Below are 23168 nucleotides of genomic sequence, written 5' to 3' on the forward strand. Positions count from 1 at the left end.
CAGCAGTTAACAGAAAATTAGTCAGTTGTGTGAAAACATTTAGCATTCAAGACTGTTAAGCCCCTAAGATTTGTAATTCTGTTTTATGTAAACATCTGAAGTGACTACTTAATATAGCTGAAGAATCCAAAGCATTTTTTGTAAAACTATGCAAAATGAAAAATAATATCTGTTGCCTGGAGTTCATTCCAAATGCTGAATTTAAACATCACTCATTCCTCTTCCAGAGTTCAAAGCATAAACATACATCTAGTGTAAAATAACATATGTACTTTACTAAGGACAGGTACCTTTAAGTAAGGGAAAAAAAAGCATTTCACTTACACATGAGAGATAGATTTATTATTTCAGCCATGATTTTTGTATTAAAATTCCTGTGTGTGTTACTGCTATTACAGAACACCTTAGGACATCCCTTGATACATATTAATATAAACAGCACCATACAGTCCAGCAGAATTGCACCAAACTGGCTTTAGTTTTAAACTCCTTCAGTGCTAACAGTCAAGAGCTGGGACTCTCTGGTTAACTGGCCTTATGAACCACATTTATTATAGTTTTTATTGTTCTCAGGCAGCAAATTCTCCAAAGTCCTTCAATAAACAACCCCAGGTGCTACGTTGCCGGTTCTATTTTGTCAATCTCTTCCTTCTTTGGGCTCTCCTCTCGGGTTTTGCCCTGTTGCAAGGTATACACTGATGGGCCCATCCTCAGGATCTTCCCACTGCCCAGGCACTCATCTCCCTTGTAGAACACAGCAAACTAGGAGAAAAACACAGGGAGAGTCTTTTTAGCAGCTGCAAAAACCACGGTGAATAACTTCAGACTGTGCAAGACCTGCTGGACAGTGAGCAATTTTTATCTGTTCTGTCTAAATCTTAAAAAAAACCCCTGAAACAAACAAAAATCCCCAAATTACAGAGGATTTGGAGGCTCAAATGAGTATAAATTTATAAACATGTTGGTGGAAATTTCATCATGAACTTCTACAAGGCTATCTCAATGCTCTTCAGTCACTGAGGCAGAGTGGATGGTGCTGGAAAGTTTCCTTTCCAAAGGGAATGACATACGTAGCATCATCTGCATCTTCACTTTTTTTTCCCCAGAAAACTGTGGTGGCACTTGGTAAAACATGAAGGGGGCTAAGGACTATGGCAGCAGACCAAGGAAGCAACTGGAGCTCCCTGATGAGCACAGCAGGCTCCTGCAGGAGAGGGGAGCCCAGAGCTCCTGCCCTGTCTCACTCCCTGGCAGTAAGAGCCTGGCCACAGGCTCAGCAGCTCCTGGCACTCAGGGGAATCTCATGGCCCCCACAAGCTCTGCCTGGATTCTTCTCAGCTTCTCTCCACCACAAACAGTTCTCAGATAATTTCCCTCCTGATGTGTCCCACAGGCCCCCAAGTATTGAGGAGGGTGGGTAGAACATATGCTGGGAGGAAGGATGCAGGGAATGCTTGAGAGCCAGTGTGCTGGAATGTGATGGAGCATCTCTATATTGACAGTGTTAAAGGCATCCCTTTTAGGCACAGCACCTCCTCCCAGCTCTGTCTGGGACAATGGAATTCACCAGACAGAGTCTCACTACACAGGTTTGAACACTAAACCCATAATAAGCAGGCAATTACCAAATTAATGCCTTTAAAAATCTATTTTTTGCAAACAACAGCAGCTTCAATTTCTGCATATACAACTGATTATGAGAGATGCTTCTATTATTTTTAACATTTGTAAGCAAGTGTCTTAGACCATACAGATAACAACAGATCATTTGAAACTAGAAACAATCTCCCTTAAAATAGTTGATAGTCAAAATAGAGCTAACCACTCTCACGTGCAAATAAATCAATAAATAAAATTATTTTGCTCCAGCTAATTATAAAGCTACTCTGATTTATTAGCCAGATAAGGTAAAGCACAAAAATGGAAGGAGAAGTACTTCTAATAACTCACCTGTCCAGGTGTGATAGCTCTTGCTGGCTTCACTAGCGTTACCCACACACTCCCATCTTGATTTAGAGTCAGGACACAAGGCACTAGAGCAGAAAATGATCAAACACCTGACAGTTAACCATTATGCTTACATTAAAGAAGGAAAACCAAGGCTAAACAGATCTAAGTAAAGATACTACTGTGCAGAAACAGGAAGGCCAAGCCAAAGCCTATCCACTATTACATGCTACCAGAGTTTTACAGACTAAGACAAAAGGAAAACAAGGTTTGACTACCCAGCGCCATCTGGTGCCGAAATCTGAAATGACATTCCATCATCTTCTCCCTGACCAGCTCTGCCGGCGGCTCCTCTGCTATCCAGTGCACTCGGTTTGTCCGCAGCAGGTCTCTGTACAGGGCAGGGTGATCTCGTGATGGTGCCTTCAAATACATTTATTTATTGCTGATGGTTTTGCCAAAGAACATGCAACTTGTAAAGTGAAGCATGAAATGCAGAAGCATCAAGCCATAGCAAAATGAAGGCAATATGAGCAAGAAAGCAAACACTTATTAGTACTTAAATTAGGCTAAAGCAAGCCTGAATGATTTGTCAGTCAGTCTCTCTCTTCTTGTATGCTTTTCCCTCCAATTGCATTTCTACCTTCTTCAGGCTGAGTTCAGAAATCTGAACTTCTTCATCCTGTCTCAACAAGATGCTACCTCCCTCTTCTCCAGCTTCCCAAATGAACATGTCCCCAGCAAAGACATTGCCTTTGACAAACTTGCTGCAGGACATAAAAATTTTTCTTAGTGCTCCAGTCTGTTTCTTCTCAATTCTCATTTGATTGATTTTTGCAGTTCCCTGCACTGGCATGCCAACAAGTAGCAGAACACCTCATTATAATCACATCAGTATCTAGGAAGCAAAACAACTGCATGAACAGGAAGTAACATTATCAATGCTAGCAAGCTGCAGAACTCTGCATCACCTCATATGATTAGCCATTAACATACCAATTATTTATCATATGTGTTCTCTCTCAGTTTTCAAAATTATAAAACTGTGTCACTGTCTCCTCATTCTTTTACTAGAAAAACAAAGCAGCAATATATCATAAACCAAGGTAATACACATTTTATAAACCACATCATAATAACTAAGATAAAACCCTCATGCTTTAGAGTAGAAAATGAGAGTTCAGAGATTGGCTGACTCTTTTCACCATTTGCCCTTTGCTTTGAAAGCTCTATGCCAAAACTAAAACAATTTGGTGCTTGTGAAAAGCCTGTCTGGAAAAGATGTTTCACATCTGCTGATGCTATGCTAGTTGGTTCTTGTTTCCCCCAAGAGGAAAGCCAAGAATTCTGCCCAAGTTAGGCCATGTTCCATACAGCAGCAGTCACAAAATGCATGCATTAGTCATTTGCAAAGCCAGTGTTAATTAACTCACCACAAAGACATCTCCAGTGCTGACATCTTTGTCTACAACAAACCAAGCATCCTTGAGGCCTGCCAGCCGAGCCCTCTGGCCTATTGTGAAGAGGAACCAACCTAAAGAAATATGAAAATGGAATGCTATTAGCAACTTTTCATCTTTTACTCTCAGAAGAACACATTAAAATAATTTCCCCAAAACTTTACCACTAAACAAAGAATAACAAACCAAGCTGTCTTACAGAAGAGGGCCAGCCACAAACTAAACTAACATTTACTTGAAATTTCATCTGTACCTGAAATGCAAACTAAAGATTACAACTTAATCCATTTCAACTGTGCCATTCTTAAGTCTTATAAAAGACATACATTTATTTATTTCAGTTTCAATTTGTGGGTTATCTACCATTCAGTCTCACCAGTCTCCCTTACTTTTATGCACCAGTATAACATCCTGTTATCATAAATTAGTTGGGAGAGGAACTCAGTTTTGGCAGCTTGAACTGAGGACAGCAAAGGAAGAACAAACAGGAGAAAAGGAAAAGTTAAGGTGTCCATGTTTGATGAGGTCCTCCTGTGCATCACTGAGGTGCATTTTCTTCTGCAAAGTTTAGGTACTAAAGAATATGGAACTGAAGCACAGTCATTTTGAAGGAATTAAGTGAACATTGGTATTGTATTAAATTGTATTAAAATAACAAATACTTAGTATCAACAGAGTAACCCTAATAATTATATGCTTTCTTGCAATATGGAACAAATAACCAAGAATCAATTGTAGATCAAGGCTCTACTACTGCATACAGCAAATCTTCCATGGCTTAACAAACTGGGTAAAACCTGTTGACTTCTTTGGAATTTCCCAAAATTTGTCCCTCCAAACAGAAGCAGTATTGTTCCATTGATCTAAAAGCTATTAAGGTGGGTTAGCCAATTACCTTTGTGTCTTCCCATCACCTTCTTATCTTCAATGGAAACAAAGTTACCAGGTTGAGGTTCCAAATACTAACAGAGAGGAAGAGGTAAGTCACGAGACAGCCCAAGAAAACCTCATAGCATATTTCAGATTCCGTCACTACATTCTCTCCAAGCTGAAAAACAACTCTTCAAGAAGCAAACTCTGCCCAAGCAGCTTACTGACTCCTTCTTGATGCTGCTCTCAGAGAAAAGCAGGAAGGGCAGTCCCCATGAGCAGCTTCTAAGCTTCACTTCCCCTACCCCCACATATGTCAGGAGCAGGATCCAGCACTTTGTCTCTCTCCCATTCCAACCATCTGTCAGAGCCTGGCAGGTACAGGAGTGCATGTTCACTTCTTCTGCTCCAAAAAATGAGTGACAGCTGGTAGAGAGGCAAGAGGCTTCCTACAGGCTGTGGGTGTCAGCTTCTAACTAGGCTTGGGGCTGCAAAGGGAGGTGGGACATTGCTACTTACAGTGGGCCACAAGCTGCTTGAGATTTTTCTGTAGACAGTCTTTTAAAAACTGAACACCAGAACAAAACAAAGATTGTCAGAGATTCAGTGTTACTCACCTCAAGAAGGAAATTTTCAAAGTTTCTTTCACCAATGAAACAGACCCCCATACTCTGAAAAAGAAACATGGAGTTGAATACACAAAAAGCAGAGAAAAACTTTCAAAATAATGTCTATTAATAATCTGTCCAAGATTTTTTCCCCTCCCATGTATCCCAAACTATCTTAGGCATCTCATAAACAAATCCACAACATCTTCTGCAACACAGGCAAACTAATTCTATACAGAATCAGTGAGAGCTGTAAGCACAGAAGGAAGAGGGATAATAGGAAATAGAACATCTGTTCAATAACTACATTAACCTTGGTGACTAGGCTGTATGTATATTAAAAACAGATGACTCTTTCATATTAAAGTACAAAAGTAACAAAATGATACAATGATGGTCCATCTCTTGAAAGGAACTACTTCCAGAACCAAATAGGCTTTTCTCTTCCTTCCAGTTACTGCTGACATTCTTCAAACACTCATTTACTGAGGCTGAATAATAAACATGAAAAGCAATCAAGGCAGCATCAGCAACATAACTACTGCCTGCATTACAGCTTTTAAGATCAACTCATGAAGTCTTAGCTCTCAGGGACACATAACTTTTTTTTAAGGAGTAAATGTAGACAAACAGTATGATCCAATTTCTAAAGACATATTGAGAAATAATTTTAAGTGAAGATTTTAAGTGAAGAAGCTCTTAAAAGCTATGGAGAATAAAAAAAGCTTCCCCCTTGCTGTGATAGAGGATGTTTTCCTTTAGGCTCATAGCATCCTACACATTCACCTTCACCTTAATTCTTCTGAGATACAACAGCAGACAAAATACCTGCAAGCTAAAATACACAATTAACCACAAGCTCCTAAAAGTACTTTTAAGGAAGTAGCCAGCTATGAAAAATGTTTCCCAACCTATTATATTATTCTTTTTCATCAGAAATGGATGGGTTGTCCAAGGTTAAAGTTCAAAAAGTTCAAGAAAGTTGTTTTAGAGAGAAATACAAATAAAAGTGTTAAGTGTTACCATGCCTCTTTTTTCTTTAGCACATGATGAAGGTCATGTTCTGCTGCTATCTTCTTTACAAAAGTTTTTGTTAAATCCCCTAAAGGGAAGATGGTTTTTCTCAAAGCATCCTGTGAAATCTGACTGAGAAAGAAGGTCTGGTCCTTAAAGAGGTCAGCCCCTTGAAGGAGTTTCACAGCTGTGAAAGTGAAACACATAAAGCATCTCAACATAACTACTATTAATAGTTCAAATTTATTTTGTTTGATAATCAACATTTCTGATTTATTACTTTTGAATACATGTTAACAAAAACACTTGGATATTTTCTCATCACTAAAAAGATCTAGAAGTTTTTGTACTATGCAGAATCCCACAAAGACTTACACTGCCTCATCTATTTCAATAGTGCATGTATCACTGGCAAGGATATTGACAATATAAAAAACAAAAACAACTTTCACACTTCCTGTGAAATAGAGAATGAAGAGTCAAATACCTTGGAGTGTACTGCTCTTCAGAAAAACAGTGTTTTGCTCTGAAAAAATCACCCTACTAGAAATCAACAATTTGAGCAATCAGTGGAGTTATTACCAATGCTCAGAGATGAGAGTTTGACCTTTTTCTTTAAAATAGATGAAATCTCCTAATTACCCAGATGAAATAGAATTGGTAGTTTTTCAATCATGTTCAGTCCCCTCTCTTTAAAATTAATAGCTCTGCTGTTGTATGAACACTACTTATGTGTTTCTTGACTCAAACACAAACTAGAGGCCAATAGTTCAGTTACAACTGGTGATACAAAATCTCAGTCACAGGGCAAGGAAGCCAATGACAGCACACAACATCTGCAAACTACAGTCTGGCACATGTACAGACCATAGGCCCAGCTGGGGCCATTTCAACTTTCCAGAAGTAAAATTAAAACAAAGAAAGAAATAAACCCCTTTAAGTCCAGAGGTGGACAAATGAAAGTAGGGAATCTCTAATGTAAGATCATCACTGTGGCAGCTTTGCACAGCTACAAGGTTTTTTCCCTTTGGGTATAGCTTGCTTCTCACCATATATCAGACATTCATCTGACTCTTAAAAGAAGAAAATGTAATGCTTGACAAGTCATGGTCATTTTCAGTAATATAAACACCCTTGTTTAGTACAAACAACGATCTACAAAGGCCGGGGTTTAATTGGTAACCATTGTGTGTAAGGTCACAAACATCCCTGATTCTGTGACACCAAATACAGTTTAAATTTCTCTTTCATATGTAGGACAAAACATGAAATGAAGACACAACTTACTATTTCTAACTTCAAAACGGTTTCTGAAAAGCTTCTGTGGTCTTTTAGTATGTTTCTGTTGAAACACTTCCTCATCCTCCAGTGAGGTCCTGGCATAATGCCCAGTAGCAATTGCATCTGCTCCTATTAAGGAAAGAAAAACCAAACATAACAAAAAGGCACAAACTTGAAAATCACAGTTCAAAACACAATTACAAACACACAGTAAGAAAAGCAGAAAGCAATGAAAGAAGAAAACCTAAAGAGAAGCCTTATACTGACAATAATCATACTCCTGCTATTTAAATAATGCAAACTATTCACCAGCATGCCAGCACTTGTGCTTTTGTACTTTAAGGACCACCTAAGAATGTAAAACTTAACGGTCAGGTCAATGCACGTCCCCAAAATAAATCTGTTCCTACATATGAGCAACCTAATCTAGTGGAAGATGTCTCTGCCCAGGGCAGGGGAGCTGGACTGATGACCTTTAAAGGTCCCTCCCAACCTGAACCATTCTATGATTCTTTATGTAAAAGCAACCTTAAAACCAAATACTTGGCAATGATTGACACACTACTACAGAGATATGCATTAGGCATGCACATGAAGTCATGTATTTCCCCACCTTTTAAAGAGTTTGTTTCCTTTAAGCATTTCCATGGCACACACTCTGTACTGACACACTTGAAAATGCCTTACCAAGGTTATCCATAGCATAATGCAGGAAGTAGTTGAATTTGATGTGCTTGTTACACAAAATATCGGGATTAGGAGTCCTTCCCAACTCATACTCTTTTAAGAGGTCACTGCAAAATAAAGACTCAAATGTCTATCAGAATCATTAACATACATCATACTATCAGAAACTGGACAGTGTTCAAGTATGAGAAGCTGAGTCCCAGTACCAGAGAAGACTCAGTCACCATAAACAATTCATGTCAGAAATAAAACATCCATTAGATTTTGCTGAGCAAAAAAACAATGTTTGGAAGATTTTCTACAAAGTGCACTGAGGACAGGGTCAAATTATCACTTACAATCTTGTAACCCTGCTTTATTAAATTAATATTCCCTCTGGGCAGATGTGGCTGTCCACTGTGCACACCCTACTCATCTCTCAGGGAATACTTACCTACAGAATTAAACAACCCTGTTTATTTGTTCAGTGGGACACTTTGGTGGTACACACCAGGAGAGTCCCAGCTGAACAGACAGTAACTTCAGCTGCAATAATGTCACCACAAGCAGTCACTCATAGGGCTTCATTTTAGAGACTTTTTTTCTGTCATTTTTTTCCCCCTTCTAGAAATTCTAAGTTTCTCCAAGTTATGTTGTAGTTTTACACTACTGCATAATTACTTAGAAAACGCTGAAATAATAACTAATGAAATTAAACCAGCACACAATGCCACCCTGAGATATCAAAAGGCCTTATCACTGAATCATTTTGTTTGCCAGGCTGTTGTCAGTAGCCACTGCACTAAAGAACTGAGGGCATAGACTGGATTTAAAAGAACAACAGCATTCCTATTATTTGATTTTACTTTTCTCCATTTGAAACAGAATCAATTCTTCTTCTTTACCGTGACACTACATTAAAAAATAGAAAATAAAGAAACATGTCTCTTATTTTCTCTAACTCCTTTTTAAAAGTTCTGAATTTAACAACCCATACTAATAATTAAATCACCTGGGTGTACCCAGAGCTGCCTCACACCTGACTCTTATGGTACCCCAGGAGTTCTGCAAAGGAGTCACCAGAAAGCCACCCTCACAGCAATTCAGAGCTTCTAGTAAAGCACAGAGTCAGAGAAAGGGCAATGAAGGCAATGTCTACTGGATCTCTCTCTGACAGGATGAACTGAACAGGCTTCGCATAAACCATGGAAAAGACAGGAGCTAGAACAGTCCTCGTGATAAAAGATGTTTTATGGTGAATAACTCTTCAAAGAGAGATCCAAGGGAGGAACAAATTTAAGATCAGTGATGACAGGAAAGAAAAAAGGATTCTGAAACAAACTAAGACACTTGTAACAGAATGTTAGAAACACTGTACTTACTAACACACCCCAAAAAGTTTTGTAGCACTTACTCATTCCCTTACACCAAAAAGGGAAAAATGGAGTGAACTTTCCCAGAAAAGAGCTGTTTTGTTGTTTTCTTCACTGACTGTCCAAAAGTTTGGTGCTCAGCTCTATGTCATTTCAACATGCAGCATGACCAGGTTAGTCCTCAGTTTCATGTAAGGTAATAACAGCACTACTTAAAGGGGGATGATGAACATCAGGGAAAAATTTTTATGTACTTGTGTCCAGTGCATAAAGATAAATTATGCTGTTATACCAACGTGCCCCTTCTTGTCCTACCTTCCATAAAATCTCTCAGCTTTTCCTATGTAGAACTTTGCCTAAAGTGCAACAAATTCACAGAAAATCTGAGCACCCTCTTTAGAGAACAGTTTCAGATTTGTTCTAAGTTTAAAGAAGCAAGGCTAGGTCACAATCATTTTGTGCTGAACTGGATTCAGCACACATTATGTAAAATGCACTGAATAAGTTACACACACAGTGACAATAACAGTACCCCACTAAATAATGTTTTTTTCAAATTGCAGTAAGGTTGGGCCAGTACATCAGTAGTTGAAGAAAAGCTGCAACAAAGCAATTGCTAAACACTCACACAAGCAGAAATCTCTTACTAACTAAAAAAATTAACATATTAAAAGCAAAATATAAATTCTGACCTTAAATACAAACAAGAGAAAAAATAATTCCTCAATATTTAACAGGCTTCAGGGCTTTCTCTCAGCATTGATAAAACTGCAATAAATTGCCATTGCTCATTATCTGTCCATTCTTCCTTTTCATTGTAACACAATACCACATATATATCAGTATATTATATACCATAAAATATTGAAAGACCAGCTATTGTAAACGTGTTTCTACCTGAATACTTCATTCCAGTATTCCTTCACGTAGGAAACCTGGTGAAACGGGATATCAAGCTTCTGGCACACCTGATAAGCATCTTCACAATCTCTGTCAACAGAGCAAGCTCCCTGCTCATCCAGAGGGTCCCAGTTCTTCATAAACACCCCTGTCACCTGGTAGCCTATGAAATGAAGGCAAGAACGACTTAGAAAGTTAAGTTCTTACAGCCTGGACACAAAGCCTGTGTTTCTCAAGAACGGCTTTAGTAACTGTATCTTACCAAAGGTGTGAGCAGCCCTGTGCTACGTTTCACTGCATAGCTGTGCTGTACTGTGTGTGAGCAGCCCTGTGCTACGTTTCACAGTACAGTTACCGTATAGCTCTGGTTTTTACTCTAATCCAAGCTCTTCCAGCAACCTCACGCCACGCTAAGCCCCATCTCCCGCCCGCTCTTTCCGGCCGTTCTGCTGCCCGCGCGGTGCCCGGCTCTCCGCGCTGCCCTGCCCGGCCTGGGGCCGCTCCACCGGCCCGAGGGGCGGCTGAGCGCGGGGAGGCGGCCGGACCCGGCTGCGCGGGGACCTAGAGGGGAGGCGCGGGCCCCGCAGCACGGCCCGGGGCAGGGCAGGGCCGGGCCCCACCGCCCCCGCTCCCTCCACCCGGCCCGGGCCCAGCCCGCACCTCGGCGACGCAGCAGCAGCGCGGCCACGGCGCTGTCCACGCCGCCGGACACGGCGCAGGCCACGCGGCGCGCCTGGGCCGCCAGCATCGCCCCGCCGCCGCTTCCGGCCGCCCCGCGCCCCCACTGCGCCTGCGCGCCGCGCCGGGCAGAGCCGGCAGGGCAGAGCCGGGACAGGGAGCCCGGAACGCCTCCGGCCCCCACTAGGGCACCTGCAACCCGCCCATGCTCGGCCCGGCCCTTCCCGCTGCCCCTGAGCCACAGGACCAGCGCCGGGAGTCAGATAAAGGAAAGCCCGGAAGGAAAATACCTTCCTTTGATTGCTTCATGTCCGTTATCCCTGAATAAACCAGCTTATCCCAGCCGGGGGCAGCTATGACTAAAGCATCTGGCAGTAACGTGAAATACAAAGCTGTGCTTCGTGTCAGGTACAAACAGGCAACGTGTGTATTTGTGATTGTAATATGCGTGGAAACCGACCATGGGACAGTTATAAAGAGGAATTCTAATAATAACTGAGAAAAATAAAGCATGGAAGAAGGCCTTTGAACCTATCCTTTGTTTGCAATTAACCTTTATAAATCTTAAGTTAAGTTAGGAGCATTTGAATTAAAGCTTTAAGGATGTTGCTTTTTGACAAGAACTTTCTGTTTGTAAGCCTTAAAGAGTTTTGCAATAATAACCTTTTGAAGTATAATTTTAGAATATTGCTTGTAGTAAGGATCTTTTGAAACTAGCTTTAGAATATATAAAAAGGAAACATGCTGCTTGAGAAAAGAAGATGGACATCAACTCAAGGACTAATACCTTCAATCAAGGGAAGCTGGACATCCTGTTATGAGATTTATAGTCCTTGCAATCAAAAGGTGGACCCACATCTGGAAACTGGACTTCACCAGATAAAATACTCCTTCCTTCTTTTGGAAAACTGACCACCACCACCACCTGGGATACTCCTTTCAGGATGTACATCCTGAGACAAACTAAATCACAATAGTGTATAGAATTGTGAGGTAAAAATTTGGAATAGAAACTGCTGAGAAAGCTTATGAGTACCCCTATAAATACCTGTAAGCCCCAACTATCCATGTGCAGTTGGAGGGAAAATTTCCCCCACTGTACCCAGTGCTGTATTGCTCATACTTTACCATATTAATTAATAAATTGATTGCTGCTTGAATATTGGCCTAGTCAAGCTTCTTATTTATAACAGTAACAAGCTGTTATCTTCTCCTTGCTGTTGATTTATTCTACTGGCGTTCAAATCTAAAATGTTTGTTTCCAAACTTGCTACACCACGCTGAAGTCCAGTAGTTTCTGCCTACTTATTAGCATTTGTTAGTGAAACACTAGAAAAGTCTAACCAAAGCATGCAATAAAAAGTTGCTATTTTGTATAGGTTTAGCAAACAATTCATTTATTTTAAATTAAAACTTGTTGTACATAGAGGAATCAAATGACAATGTAAGAAGTAAGGAGGCAGGCTTCCAATTCAGAAACTAGAATTACAATTCCAATTTTTTTTGCCTTAGAGCAACAAAGTTTAAATATATCCATTGCAGCACATCCATGAATAAAACCATTATCAGACTGACTGTATCAAGAGTGTTAGAATTCTATTTTGTTAATGCAGTTCATCAGACAATCTACAGCCATCTCCAAAAATTATACAAATGAGGAATAACACCAAAACCACTTCAAAGATCACAGTTGCTAAGAATTCTTCATTTCAGTTCAAATTTAGAACTTCAGTAGAGGGGAATCCAGATTTTCTTTGTTTACATCAGGGCTCAGAGTGATAAGAGGAGAACTCAAATCAATTAGCTGAAAGAAAAACAAACATTTAGCTATTGTAGTCAACTGCTGTGCACAGCTACTAGCAGCCTTAATCTCTATCATTCTCAAGTACTTTTCTTGTTTAGGGTTCCTGTTAGTATCTAGAAGACAAATACAAGCACCACACTCAAGCTTTTGTGTTCAGGTTTTTAAAAACACGCTCATTTTTAGACAAGCACAAGCTTCTCAAAAGGTGGTAATTGCCCATACTTACCTTAAAAACCTCAAAGCCTTTTCTAAGTTTCACTGCTATGCATGTTGTAGTGACAGTGCCATCCAGACAGGACACAGCACTTCTGAACTCCTCTGAATGTGCCCCCCAAAGTCAGAGTTCTGCAACACTCCTCTTTTGACAAAATTTGAAGGGCCTGGTACTCAACTGAGCCCAACTACACCTTTTGTCAAAGGCTGCATCCTCACAGTTACCAGCATTCATCTGACAATGATCTAAAGGCATCTATCTTCAAGCCACTAATGCATAAAAATGCTTGTAAAATTTAGAGCAGATTCCAACAGCACACATCTTCCAACAGGATAGGAACTGAACAGGAGAAGCATCCCTTCTTTTTTGATTAAAATGAGCTGCTGCCAAGAACTGAAAATGTGCAAGAAAGGTTAAACAAGAATAAGCATGCCAACTCTATTGAAGACAACATTCACCTCCTGCTTCAGAAGAGTTTTATTCTGTAACAACTGCTTTAAATACTAACTTCTTTCTCCATCCTTCTCCTTTTCCCATTTGCAGACTGCTCACTGAGCTCTAGTTCAGAACACAGTGCTTTTAAATATGACATTCTCTTAAGAGCACCTAATTATGTATATCCTATTGAGCTAATATTAAATAATTCCTACAGTATTGTGCAACTGCTCTGCAGACAGTTGACATTTTTCTGCTAACAGAACTTGCACCAGATGATGTGAATAAAGCTTACCTTTATCTGCCCAGATAACACAGGCTTTGCAGAAGTAATCTTACTCACTTCAGGAGTATTGGAAAGGTCAATCAAAGGTCTGCTTTCACATTCAGAAGTGTGTGGGAGAGATTTGTCTGCTCCAATATCTAGCAGTAAAGCCTTTGAAAAAAAGAAATTCAGGTTTTCTCCCCTGTTCAGCAAGCTTCCTTCATACACATTGAGGCAACCAATTTAGCTTATACAGCTTTAATAATCACAGATTAGGCTTATTTTACAGCTTGGTATCTTTCATTCAGGATTCATTGCACACAGTGTAAAATCCTCAGCTCCTACTCTGTGGCTAGCATCACAGGGAAAATGTGGTAAGGCAAAGCAAAAGAGATCCCTTGGGGTATAAAACAGTTTTTCACTTAAAAGTATCGTTAAATTTAAAACAGAAGATTAGTAACCCTCTTAATATTTAAATTATTTAACTACAATTACTGTGCAATGTTATTTAGCCATATAAACTATTCTCTACAGCTTCACACTCTAGTTATCCTTTTGTCCAGTTTAACTACCCCATACATGTACTAAGCAATTCTGAAACACACAAGCCACCAAGTAAGCTAACAAGGAACACACTGATAAAATAACATCAAGAATTAATCCACAGATTATTCTAAACCTCAGTATTTGTAAATCAATAGCCACTTTGTCAGGTTAATATTTCAGAACTACAACTTTAGCCCCTTCTTCTTAATGCCTGTGGAGCGCCAGCTTTCAACATGAAGCCACTACAAATTCCTGAGAGAGGGGAAGTATTCACTGAAATAATTACTTGGCACTGAAGTTTACTGCTATATGGACTTTGGGGTTTAATCCTCCCTCCCTGTATGCAGATTTACACTCCTTTTAGGTGACTGAATTTAGCTACAGCAGTGTTTTGGGTTTGGAGGGTTTTTTTAAATCCCTGAAGGAGCTTTATGGCTGCAACACGAACTGCCCTGCATCACTACTTTTATAATTGAAGCTACAAGGATTTCACAGTACTCTTCCAAAAGTGGAAATTTAACATACAATCTGCAAGTACTTGACAGTGCATTTGAGATAGAAACACACTTAATGGAAATAGTGAACATATGATGTTCAGTGCTAAATATAGGCACTGGAGGGTGCATAGGGTTACAGCCAATTGGGCACCACATTATAGAAAAAGACATTGAGCTATTAGAGAGCATCCAGAGGAAGGCAATGAGGATGGTGATGGGCCTGGAGGGGAAGCCTTATGAGGAGCAGCTGAGGGCACTTGGTCTGTTCAACCTGGCTAAGAGGTGATAAGGGGAGACCTTATTGTAGTCTTGAACATCCTCACAAGGGGAAGCAGAGGGGCAGGTACCAATCTCTTCATTCTCATGATCAGTGACAGGACTCAAGGAAACATCATGAAGCTGAGTCAGGGGAGGTTTAGATTGGATAGCAAGAAAAGGTTTTTCACTCAGAAGGTGGTTGGGCACTGGAACAGGCTCCCCAGGGAAGTGGTCACAGTACCAGCCTGACAGAATTCAACAAGTGTTTAGTGTGATTCCTGGAGTGCCCTGTGCAGGGCCAGGAGCTGGACTTGATGATTCTGATGGGTCCCTTCCAACTCAGAGTATCTTATTATTTAATTATTCTAACACATTTTAACTTCATGTATACTGAAGTGGTTTCCCTACTTATCCCTTATCTTGAAATAACTCAAGCACTTTACTTAGTTTTGTAGGAAAATATAGTGTCATTTCTTACCTCAGGTTGTTTCTCTTCAGCCAGCTCATTTTGTACTTTAGCCAGCTCATTGTGTACTTCTGCCTCCTTTAATGCATTTTCTGCTCCTTCTGTAGCAGTTTTCTCTGGAGAGAAGTTAAGTACAAGAGGTAGCACAGCTGGAGGAGATGTATCATCCTCTGACGATGTCTGTGTCTTACTCTCTTGTTTCTGTTTAGAGCTAGGGAAAAGAGCATTAGAGATAACTGAGTTTTTAATCAGCATTAACTGAAGACAGAAAAACCAATTTCTAACCTCATTGCCTCCTTTTTTACCCCAAGCTTTAATGACCAAAAGGCTTCCCATATTTTTATCCAAATAAATGCTAGTTACCCACAAAAAACAAAATACTTTATTCTGCAGAAGAAGTATAGCCTACCCATGCAAAAAAGGGATGATGAAGAATTTAATCTTACTTGACATTTCCATCCAGCCTAAACTTCACACAAGGCATTTTTGTTGGTTTTTTTCTAAACTTGGAACAGCTAGCACATGGGCAATGATTTTGTGTATCACTGAGCAACCCACTTCAGTCTCTGCTGAAAGGAAGTGCTGACACTGGCTGGAGGACATGGGGCTGTAATCTGATTAGTGTGATAAAGTCACTGTAGACAGAATAATTGTTTCCTTGAGAGAAAAGACTATTTGAGACATTTGGCCTAAGTAACATGACACAGTTTTCTGAATCATCAGTCATTCCTACTTTAATACAGTTCCTCTCCACCAGCCAGAAAACAGGCCTGCATACATATACATGGCCCTTGTCAGAAGATGCTGGGTGGATTATATGAAGAAGGCAACACCACTTTCACAGAAAAGGAAAAAAAAAACCAGATTTAAAACATAAGTAAAACTGCTCAAAAAATAAGGTTCAAGTCAACAAAATCCTTGGCTTTTTGACTGATGTTTAAAAAATGTCATTTTACAGACCACTGGCAACAATATAAAACAAAAATTAAAAGTAATGTGCATTTTAATCAGCTATTTCTCTTCATCAGAAGGCAATAGCAAAACAACATCAGAGCAGTGGACACAAGTCTTAATTTTTCCCTTGTTCAAGAAATACAAATAATTTCCTATTAAAGCCATAATTCTTTAGTGTTAGACATTGACTCACCTCAGTATGGCTTATACCATTTTACCAGTCACAAGTTTTAAGATTTTATTAGGCCTACACAGCTTTTCTATGCTCAAATGGTTTATTCTAACATTTAGCAGAGGCCCTTGAAACCCAAGAGGCATCACTAGAGTTGACTAAGAGGCAGTTTGCCTACAATACTCATTTCATCCATGAAGATTTCTGTCTTACCCAGCTGTGAAAGTCTTTTTGGCAGAAAAGCTGAAGCTTTGCCGAAGAGATGCAGCACGTGGAGAAGTTTGCAAGCTTGGTACAGTTTTAGGAGTCACTGCTGGAAACCCTGAGATCCGACGGACTGGTGTAGGCAGGCCAGACCGCCTCACGCTGGCAGGAGTCATGGTGGCAGACCTCTCAGGAAAACAAAAACCCTGGAAGGCCTTATCTTCTGAGCCCTTCATAGGAGTGCTGACTGCCATGGCACTAGAAGAGGAACAGGCCTTAGCCAATACCTCCTAGAAACTGTTTGAATAACACTACTCTACCAAATGACAGAAATCCATTCCCTTCGGTCAGTAAGGGAACAGTAGTCACCTTAAGGTTGATAATCACAGCACAGTAAGGACTTTACTCAATCAGAATTCTTTTATGAAATATTTCAGTCTATTTAGCACTGCAAAGAAACCTCTTCTGAATAGAGTTGGGAGGGTTATTTGGTTTAGTTTTGGGTTTTCATTTGTTTTAAATCAGTTCCAATAGGCATGTCTGGATTCCCCTCTACTGGAGTTCTGAATTTGAACTGACATGAAGAATCAGTTCCAATCAACGTTGTCTAACGTGGCAGATCTCAAGGGACTAGACAATGAGGTTAGAACTTTTAAAAGACTGTTGTGACACCCAACCACGTTGCATGCTAAGAAGGATGCCTCAGTGCACTCAATTTTCAGTGAAGCCCTACCTTCCAGGTGTGCCACAAAACGTTAATCCAAGAGATGGTGTTGCTTTCGGTGCCAACTTGCTTGGTGTTGCATCTAAAGAGAAAATTTTTGTTAATTGCTATCAGATTCATATTTATTTCTTTTATAGCAGTTTATCTTTCAGTTAAATACTAATTCCTTCCCAAAGGTGGACAGAAGTGTAATGAAACAAAAAACAAGCCTCCAAGGTAACATTTGCTTTTTACAACCAAAGTAGAAGACAGGTCATACAAAGTATGTGCTTACCTTGAGTCTTCATAGGAGCCTTAGTTTGACTTGTGGAAACAGACAAAACTCTAGCCTTGGGCTTTGGACACAGGCTTCCTTTTGCTGAAGTCCCATCTTTATTCTGCTGACATAGCTGCTGCAGACTGGAAACAGAGCTTGGTCTCTGAATTCCACTGCCTGCAGCCTCAGATGATGCTGCAGAAGCTGAAGATTTAGCCAGGCTTATGGCACTAGGTATTTTGGGAGTACTCGCTGATCTCACTTGCTTCCTGAATTTCTCAGTATTGGCAGCCTGCAGAGATGACACTGTGGTAGGCCTGACAAGGGCCAGCCTGCTTGTACCAGTTGAAAGCTTAGAGCCACTCACACTAGCTTTTGATGACATGTTTGATTTTCCTGAAATAGAAAGTTGTACTTCTATAGTTTTTGACTAAGCAGAATAATTATACTAACACAGGAAAGAAAAGCAGCAATTGACAGCATTTAAATTCAGGTTCAAACAGCTCAAGTTTAAGGAGAATATATTCAACTACTGAAAATTTATTCCTCAAATTCTTTGGCAATTTTATTTTATAGTCTTCTCACCAAATTCCTGAATTATTGCAATCAAGTGAAAGAATATTCTTCAAGGAATGCTGGAACAGCTTGCAGATTCAAATCACTTCCAGCATTTACTCCCAGCCCTGTTCCCTTAAGCAGCCTTTCAAGGAGGTTAACAGTTTAAGTTACACTGATTAACACCACAGGCTAAACTACCACACAAGCATTTTTCCCAGACTTCTGTAAAGTTCTTACTTTCAACCTGTAGGTTACTTTCATTAACAGGATGAATCTTGATTAAGACAGTTCTATTGCATAAAATAGTTCATACTAAGCTTTTAATAATATGCTATTATTCTCCCAGAAAGAAGGTGCAAAATAAAAATTTGCTCAAACTTTGTATTTCGACAGATGAACAAGAACTGTAGTCCTTACATCTGTCAGTACTTCTAGGAGACTATTTTCCTGATCCTTTGAGGCTTACTGAAATGGTCAAATTCATGGTCTCAACAAAATACAAGCCTCTTGACTGTGTTATCTCCCCAAAGGTGTTTTTCCCATCTGCTTGAGTAAATAAAGCTCATTCTTTATTTAGGCTTATAGAAACATGGGATAATGCCTCCCCATTTCCTTCCAAATTTCAGTTGTTTCGGTGTTTTGTTTTTTCTTTTCATTCCAGTCAGACAAGCTTAGAGCATTCAGAAGCTGACGTTCTTGGCTGTAATAGAGGAGATCATGCATAAAGGGAAGAAAATTCCTTCCTTTCTAGCTGTGTCAGAGGTTCACATGTAGGCATCAGGTTTGTATGAATCTACTCAATCTACAAATCATGGATGTCTAACATTTATCTTTAGTTCACAGGGATTTACTGGGCTAGCCTAGAAAATTCTCCATACAAAATACTTCTTAGTGCTTGAATGTACTGAATACCATTAAAACATTTCCAAATCCAAAGTCCAGAAAATGCTCAGCTATTTCAAAATTGATTTGTGGCACAAATCTGTAGTAAGAGCAATTACCTTTTTTGCCTATAGGAGAAATTGGTAAACTTGAATTAAGACTTGAATTCATGCTGGAAACTGATGATGAAGATGATGATAATGTAGTCTTCCTTGTGAGACCACTGGCAACACGAGGACATTTCAGATATGTCATCTTCTTTAAGCCAGGCTGAACCAAAAGAAAAAAATGCCCTATTTAGCACATTATTTTGCCATTATTTGTCTTGGCATTGTTACTTTTTATTTGTGAATTTTAGAGGAGCTCCTTAACTCAGATTACATTTTAAGAAGTGAATTTTCCTAAGAGACAAATCATTGCACCTGGATTATTATATAGAATTGGAACATCAGATCTAGGAGGCAAACAGTTATTTTTATTCCTGCCACAAAATTGAGTATGGACTTAAAGGAATTACAGAATAAAAAGAGTCAGCCTAGGCAGCAGTATATCAGAGTCCTGTTATTTCTATAGGTGATGGTTCTTAAGAAGCCCCTACCATATCTTCAGTAAAATCTGTAATAGATACTAGAGGCCAAGCTATAAAGTGTAGAGCAATAAAATCCAAAAGATATTCTATCAAAAGACTGGGATTTGTGCTCACAAGGTCACTAACACAACTGTTTCCTTGCTATCCCAGGATACATTTCCATTGACAAGGATTAAATAAAGCCACTTTTACACATTAAGTATAAAATTACACATGAAGTGTAACAGTGTAGTGATTTTACCAGCAACACAGCAGTGTCAGAAACCAGTTAGAAGAGAAGCCAAGAATTATAGTATTCACAAAACCAGAATACAAAAGAAGTTTACTTGCAAATGCTCTATACTGTCATAATAGACAAAGTAATCCGTTATTATACCATAGTACCTGCCCTCATTTTTTGTTCTATATACATTTTCTGACTAAGGATCTTATGAGGTAGAGAGCACCAGGAGATTAAAGTTTGCTTTTGAAAATAAAAGATTGTAGACAGATTAAATATTCATAAAACACAGACTTCACTTGAAGAAAATGTTGCCCAGAACCTGACTTTACCTTGTCAATTGTCAACAAATTGCTTTTTCCAGAAGCAGATGATGGTTTTGCCATTGGCAGTTTGCAAATTGCCTTTGTATTTGTTTCCTTGGTTTCCTGCTCTTCTGTTTGGGGTAAACTGGCATTTTTTGTAGGAGACACACAAATTTTAACAGGGCTTCTGTTAGGAGGAGCAGGAAGAGCATGCACTTTGCCATCTGACACAAGTTTCTGTGGTGCCTTCTGAAAACAAGGTGGCAGCTGACATGCTGGGCTGTCCTGCACACAGTATGTCTCCCGTTTAACAGGCCTGGGACTTATTGCTATGTTTTTGTTTCTCAGTATCTTCAGCTTTGACTTTGAGTCCTCCACAAATGTTTCTACAATCTTGTTTTCCTGTTCTTCTGATTGGCTTATTTTGGTCTCCTCGTCCTTGCTTCCAGTCTCTATTTGCAGTGCCAACAAATGAGCTTCTTTGAAAATTTCCACAAATTTCTCTCCTTGAAGTGGGCTCCACATGAGTTTATCATCAAAAGCAGACACACTCCTTTTTGCTTCAATACTGGCAGCAATACATCTTTCTTTGTGTCCCACAGGTCCAACAAAAACTTCATCTTCATTTCCACTACAAAGAAAAATAATTTAGGCCAGCACCATGCATGTGTCCATTTTGAAGGGTCTAAAGTACTTACATAACTTACCTTGTTGAAGAGAGTGAAAGGTCAAAATCAAACTTTTCATCAGTCAGAAGAGGAAAGTCTGAAACTATAAAAAGGATTTTGTCACAGCAGGGATTTGCAATGAAAATGACTGCATTATGCTTTGACAATTTGGTGACTGATGTCAGCTGGCAAAAAGCTTTAGCTACCAAGTTTAGAACGTTAAATTTAGGAAAATATATTTTAGGTCCAAGAAATTTAAGGTACAATTGTGAACATGATCATAATTGTGAGATGCCCAAATATTGTGAAACAGCTTAATGGTAATTTCCAAGCAGTTGTAACAGCAAAATGGAATGCAGCTCCTCAGCAGCCTCTAATCAAAATAAGTGAGAACATGTAATCTAGAGCTATGTGACAGTGCATGACAGTCCCATCATCAGCACTTTTCTTGTTCAGGTTACTACAGAACAGCAGCAGGAGTCAGTGAGAAAGTTTACTTTTCTTATTAGTTAATATATACCCTAAATAAATCAGCAGCTGATGGATAAGGGAGGAGCTCAGATTAGATGTACAGAAGAGAGGTTGGCGACATCTATCACTATTACACAAGTTTTAGCACCATGCTCCACAAGCTCCTCAGGAGGCTTTTGAGCAGCAGCAGCCCATCCCAGGAGGTGAGTACACAGAACATGATGTAAGGCAGACAGAGGATGTCTACTGCTCTGAGCTGGCCTAGCCTATAACAGGGGATATACCACATAGAGAATAATGCAGCATGTTCTCCACCTACCATTGCTCATGCAAATATCCAGCTTTTCTTCAGTCAAATGACTCAGGCTATCTACTGACATTTCTTTTTTTTCCTCCATAGTACCTGGAAAATATAGAAGTAGACATGCAAGAGGTTTAAAAAAACCCAAAACTGAACAACAGGCTCACAGACTTCAATAATACTGCTGAATTAATGAGGAGGTAGACATTCTCTTTGAAGACTCTCGTATTTAGGGACTGCCACACAGAATCACTGAATAGTGAGGGTTGGAAGAGACCTCTGGAGCTCGTCTAGTCCAATCCCACATCAAGGCAGGGTCACCTGGAGCAGGTTACACAGGAACGCCTCCAAGTGCGTTAGCAATATCTCCAGAGAGGGCGACTGCATGACCTCCCCGGGCAGCCCACTGCAGTGCTCTCCCACTCTCGTTCCTATTCACGCTAAATGACGCTTGCTGTGGTTTAGTTTAATTTAGTATTCCTACCCGTCCCGTCGCTGGGCACCACCCAAAAGGTGATTTACGGGACGCCACGCAGTTCACCATCCCACCGACCGCCCAACGCCCCACCTCAACCGAGCTCGCACAGGTCCCCCCGTTCCCCGACCGCGACGGGAAGCGGGGAAAGGCCCCCGGGCACCGCGCTGGGGCTCTGGGGCAGGGCCCGAGCCGGGGTTTCCGCCTCCGCCGTCCCCCCGCGCTCACCGCTCGCCCTTCGCCACCACCGCGCACGAGCCGCGCCGCGCGCCCGCCCCGACTCGGAAAGCGCGCCCCGCTCACGTGACGCGCCCCGCGCGCCCTCATTGGCCGATTCGAAGGATACACGAGCGCTTCCGGTGCATTCTGGGGCTTGTAGTTAGCAGGGGCCCCCAACGGCTGCTCTGCCGTCCCGTCCCCGCCGCTGGCACGGGCCCTGGCCGTGGTGCATCACCCCCGCGGATCGTCCTGGCTCAGCCCGGCTTGTCTGGCCGGCCGCGGTGCTGGCTCAGCTTCAGCAGGGTGTGGGCATTGCCGAAGGTCTCGCCATGAGGCCGTGCTGTTGTGCCTCCGGACACAGGCGCCGTGCTGGCTGCGGTGCGGCCTCCTCCATGCCCATTCCTTTGGTTTCCTTGACACCTTCGCTGGATATGGTTGTCTTAGTGTCTTAACTTTAGAAGTGAGGCTAAACGGCCGTTCAGCTTGGACATTAGAGGAATTTAATCACAGCAAGCATGACTAGACATTGGAATGGGCTGGCCGGGCAGGTGGTGGGGGAAAGAGTGGATGTGGCACTCAGTGCCAGGTCTGGGTGTCAAGGTGGGGTTCAAAGTTTGGACTTAGAGGTCTTTTCCAGCCTAAAAGATTCTGTGATATCCCCTTCCGTGATAGAAGAGTAATGCGATGATTGACTCTCAAAATTAATAGACAAATATCATGTATATAGGTTAAGAAAAGTTTTCTAGATTAATAGTTTTACCCCCTCGTGGTTATCAAGGGACAGCTGGAGTTGGGACATCTGGGAGGGGCGGCCTGGCACTATGGCGACATCTGACCCCCAGTCAGGACTTGGGAAGAGATCTCCACCCCTGGACAGCGAAGGAGGGG

The 23168-nt window shown here is 40.8% G+C and overlaps 2 protein-coding genes across 8 annotated transcripts; both read right to left on the reverse strand.

Annotated features, from left to right (window-relative positions):
* Nucleotides 1-320: 320 nt before the first annotated feature.
* TRMU (tRNA mitochondrial 2-thiouridylase) lies at nt 321-11035 on the reverse strand. 4 transcript variants are annotated; one of them, XM_071423876.1, is made up of 11 exons: nt 10780-11035; nt 10117-10282; nt 7868-7974; nt 7187-7309; nt 5914-6086; nt 4895-4948; nt 4303-4369; nt 3381-3481; nt 2226-2338; nt 1951-2033; nt 321-762 (listed from the first exon to the last, which is right to left on the reverse strand). In XM_071423876.1, exons 1-11 carry the CDS (start codon nt 10865-10867, stop codon nt 737-739), a joined length of 1101 nt encoding a protein of 366 aa, XP_071279977.1. In that variant the 5' UTR covers nt 10868-11035; the 3' UTR covers nt 321-736. The 4 variants fall into 4 exon arrangements, with proteins under 4 accessions (XP_071279977.1, XP_071279975.1, XP_071279976.1 ...); XM_071423874.1 differs by having other exon boundaries at nt 2226-2370; nt 10780-11030; XM_071423875.1 differs by lacking the exon at nt 10780-11035 and adding an exon at nt 10382-10683 and having other exon boundaries at nt 2226-2370.
* Nucleotides 11036-12171: 1136 nt separating this feature from the next.
* On the reverse strand, nt 12172-22361 carry GTSE1 (G2 and S-phase expressed 1). Of its 4 annotated transcripts, none has more exons than XM_071423870.1 (11): nt 22290-22361; nt 21605-21688; nt 20854-20917; nt 20174-20777; nt 19152-19302; nt 17611-17988; nt 17346-17418; nt 16622-16870; nt 15295-15493; nt 13546-13686; nt 12172-12601 (listed from the first exon to the last, which is right to left on the reverse strand). In XM_071423870.1, the coding sequence occupies exons 2-11, from the start codon at nt 21681-21683 to the stop codon at nt 12518-12520; spliced, it is 2022 nt and encodes a 673-aa protein (XP_071279971.1). In that variant the 5' UTR covers nt 21684-21688; nt 22290-22361; the 3' UTR covers nt 12172-12517. The 4 variants fall into 4 exon arrangements, with proteins under 4 accessions (XP_071279971.1, XP_071279972.1, XP_071279973.1 ...); XM_071423871.1 differs by lacking the exon at nt 22290-22361 and adding an exon at nt 22155-22281; XM_071423872.1 differs by lacking the exon at nt 22290-22361 and adding an exon at nt 22071-22092.
* Nucleotides 22362-23168: the final 807 nt, after the last annotated feature.

Source organism: Agelaius tricolor, unplaced genomic scaffold (genome assembly GCF_023055355.1).
Source record: "Agelaius tricolor isolate 1412-34295 unplaced genomic scaffold, bAgeTri1.0.p SCAF_3, whole genome shotgun sequence".
Taxonomy (NCBI): domain Eukaryota; kingdom Metazoa; phylum Chordata; class Aves; order Passeriformes; family Icteridae; genus Agelaius; species Agelaius tricolor.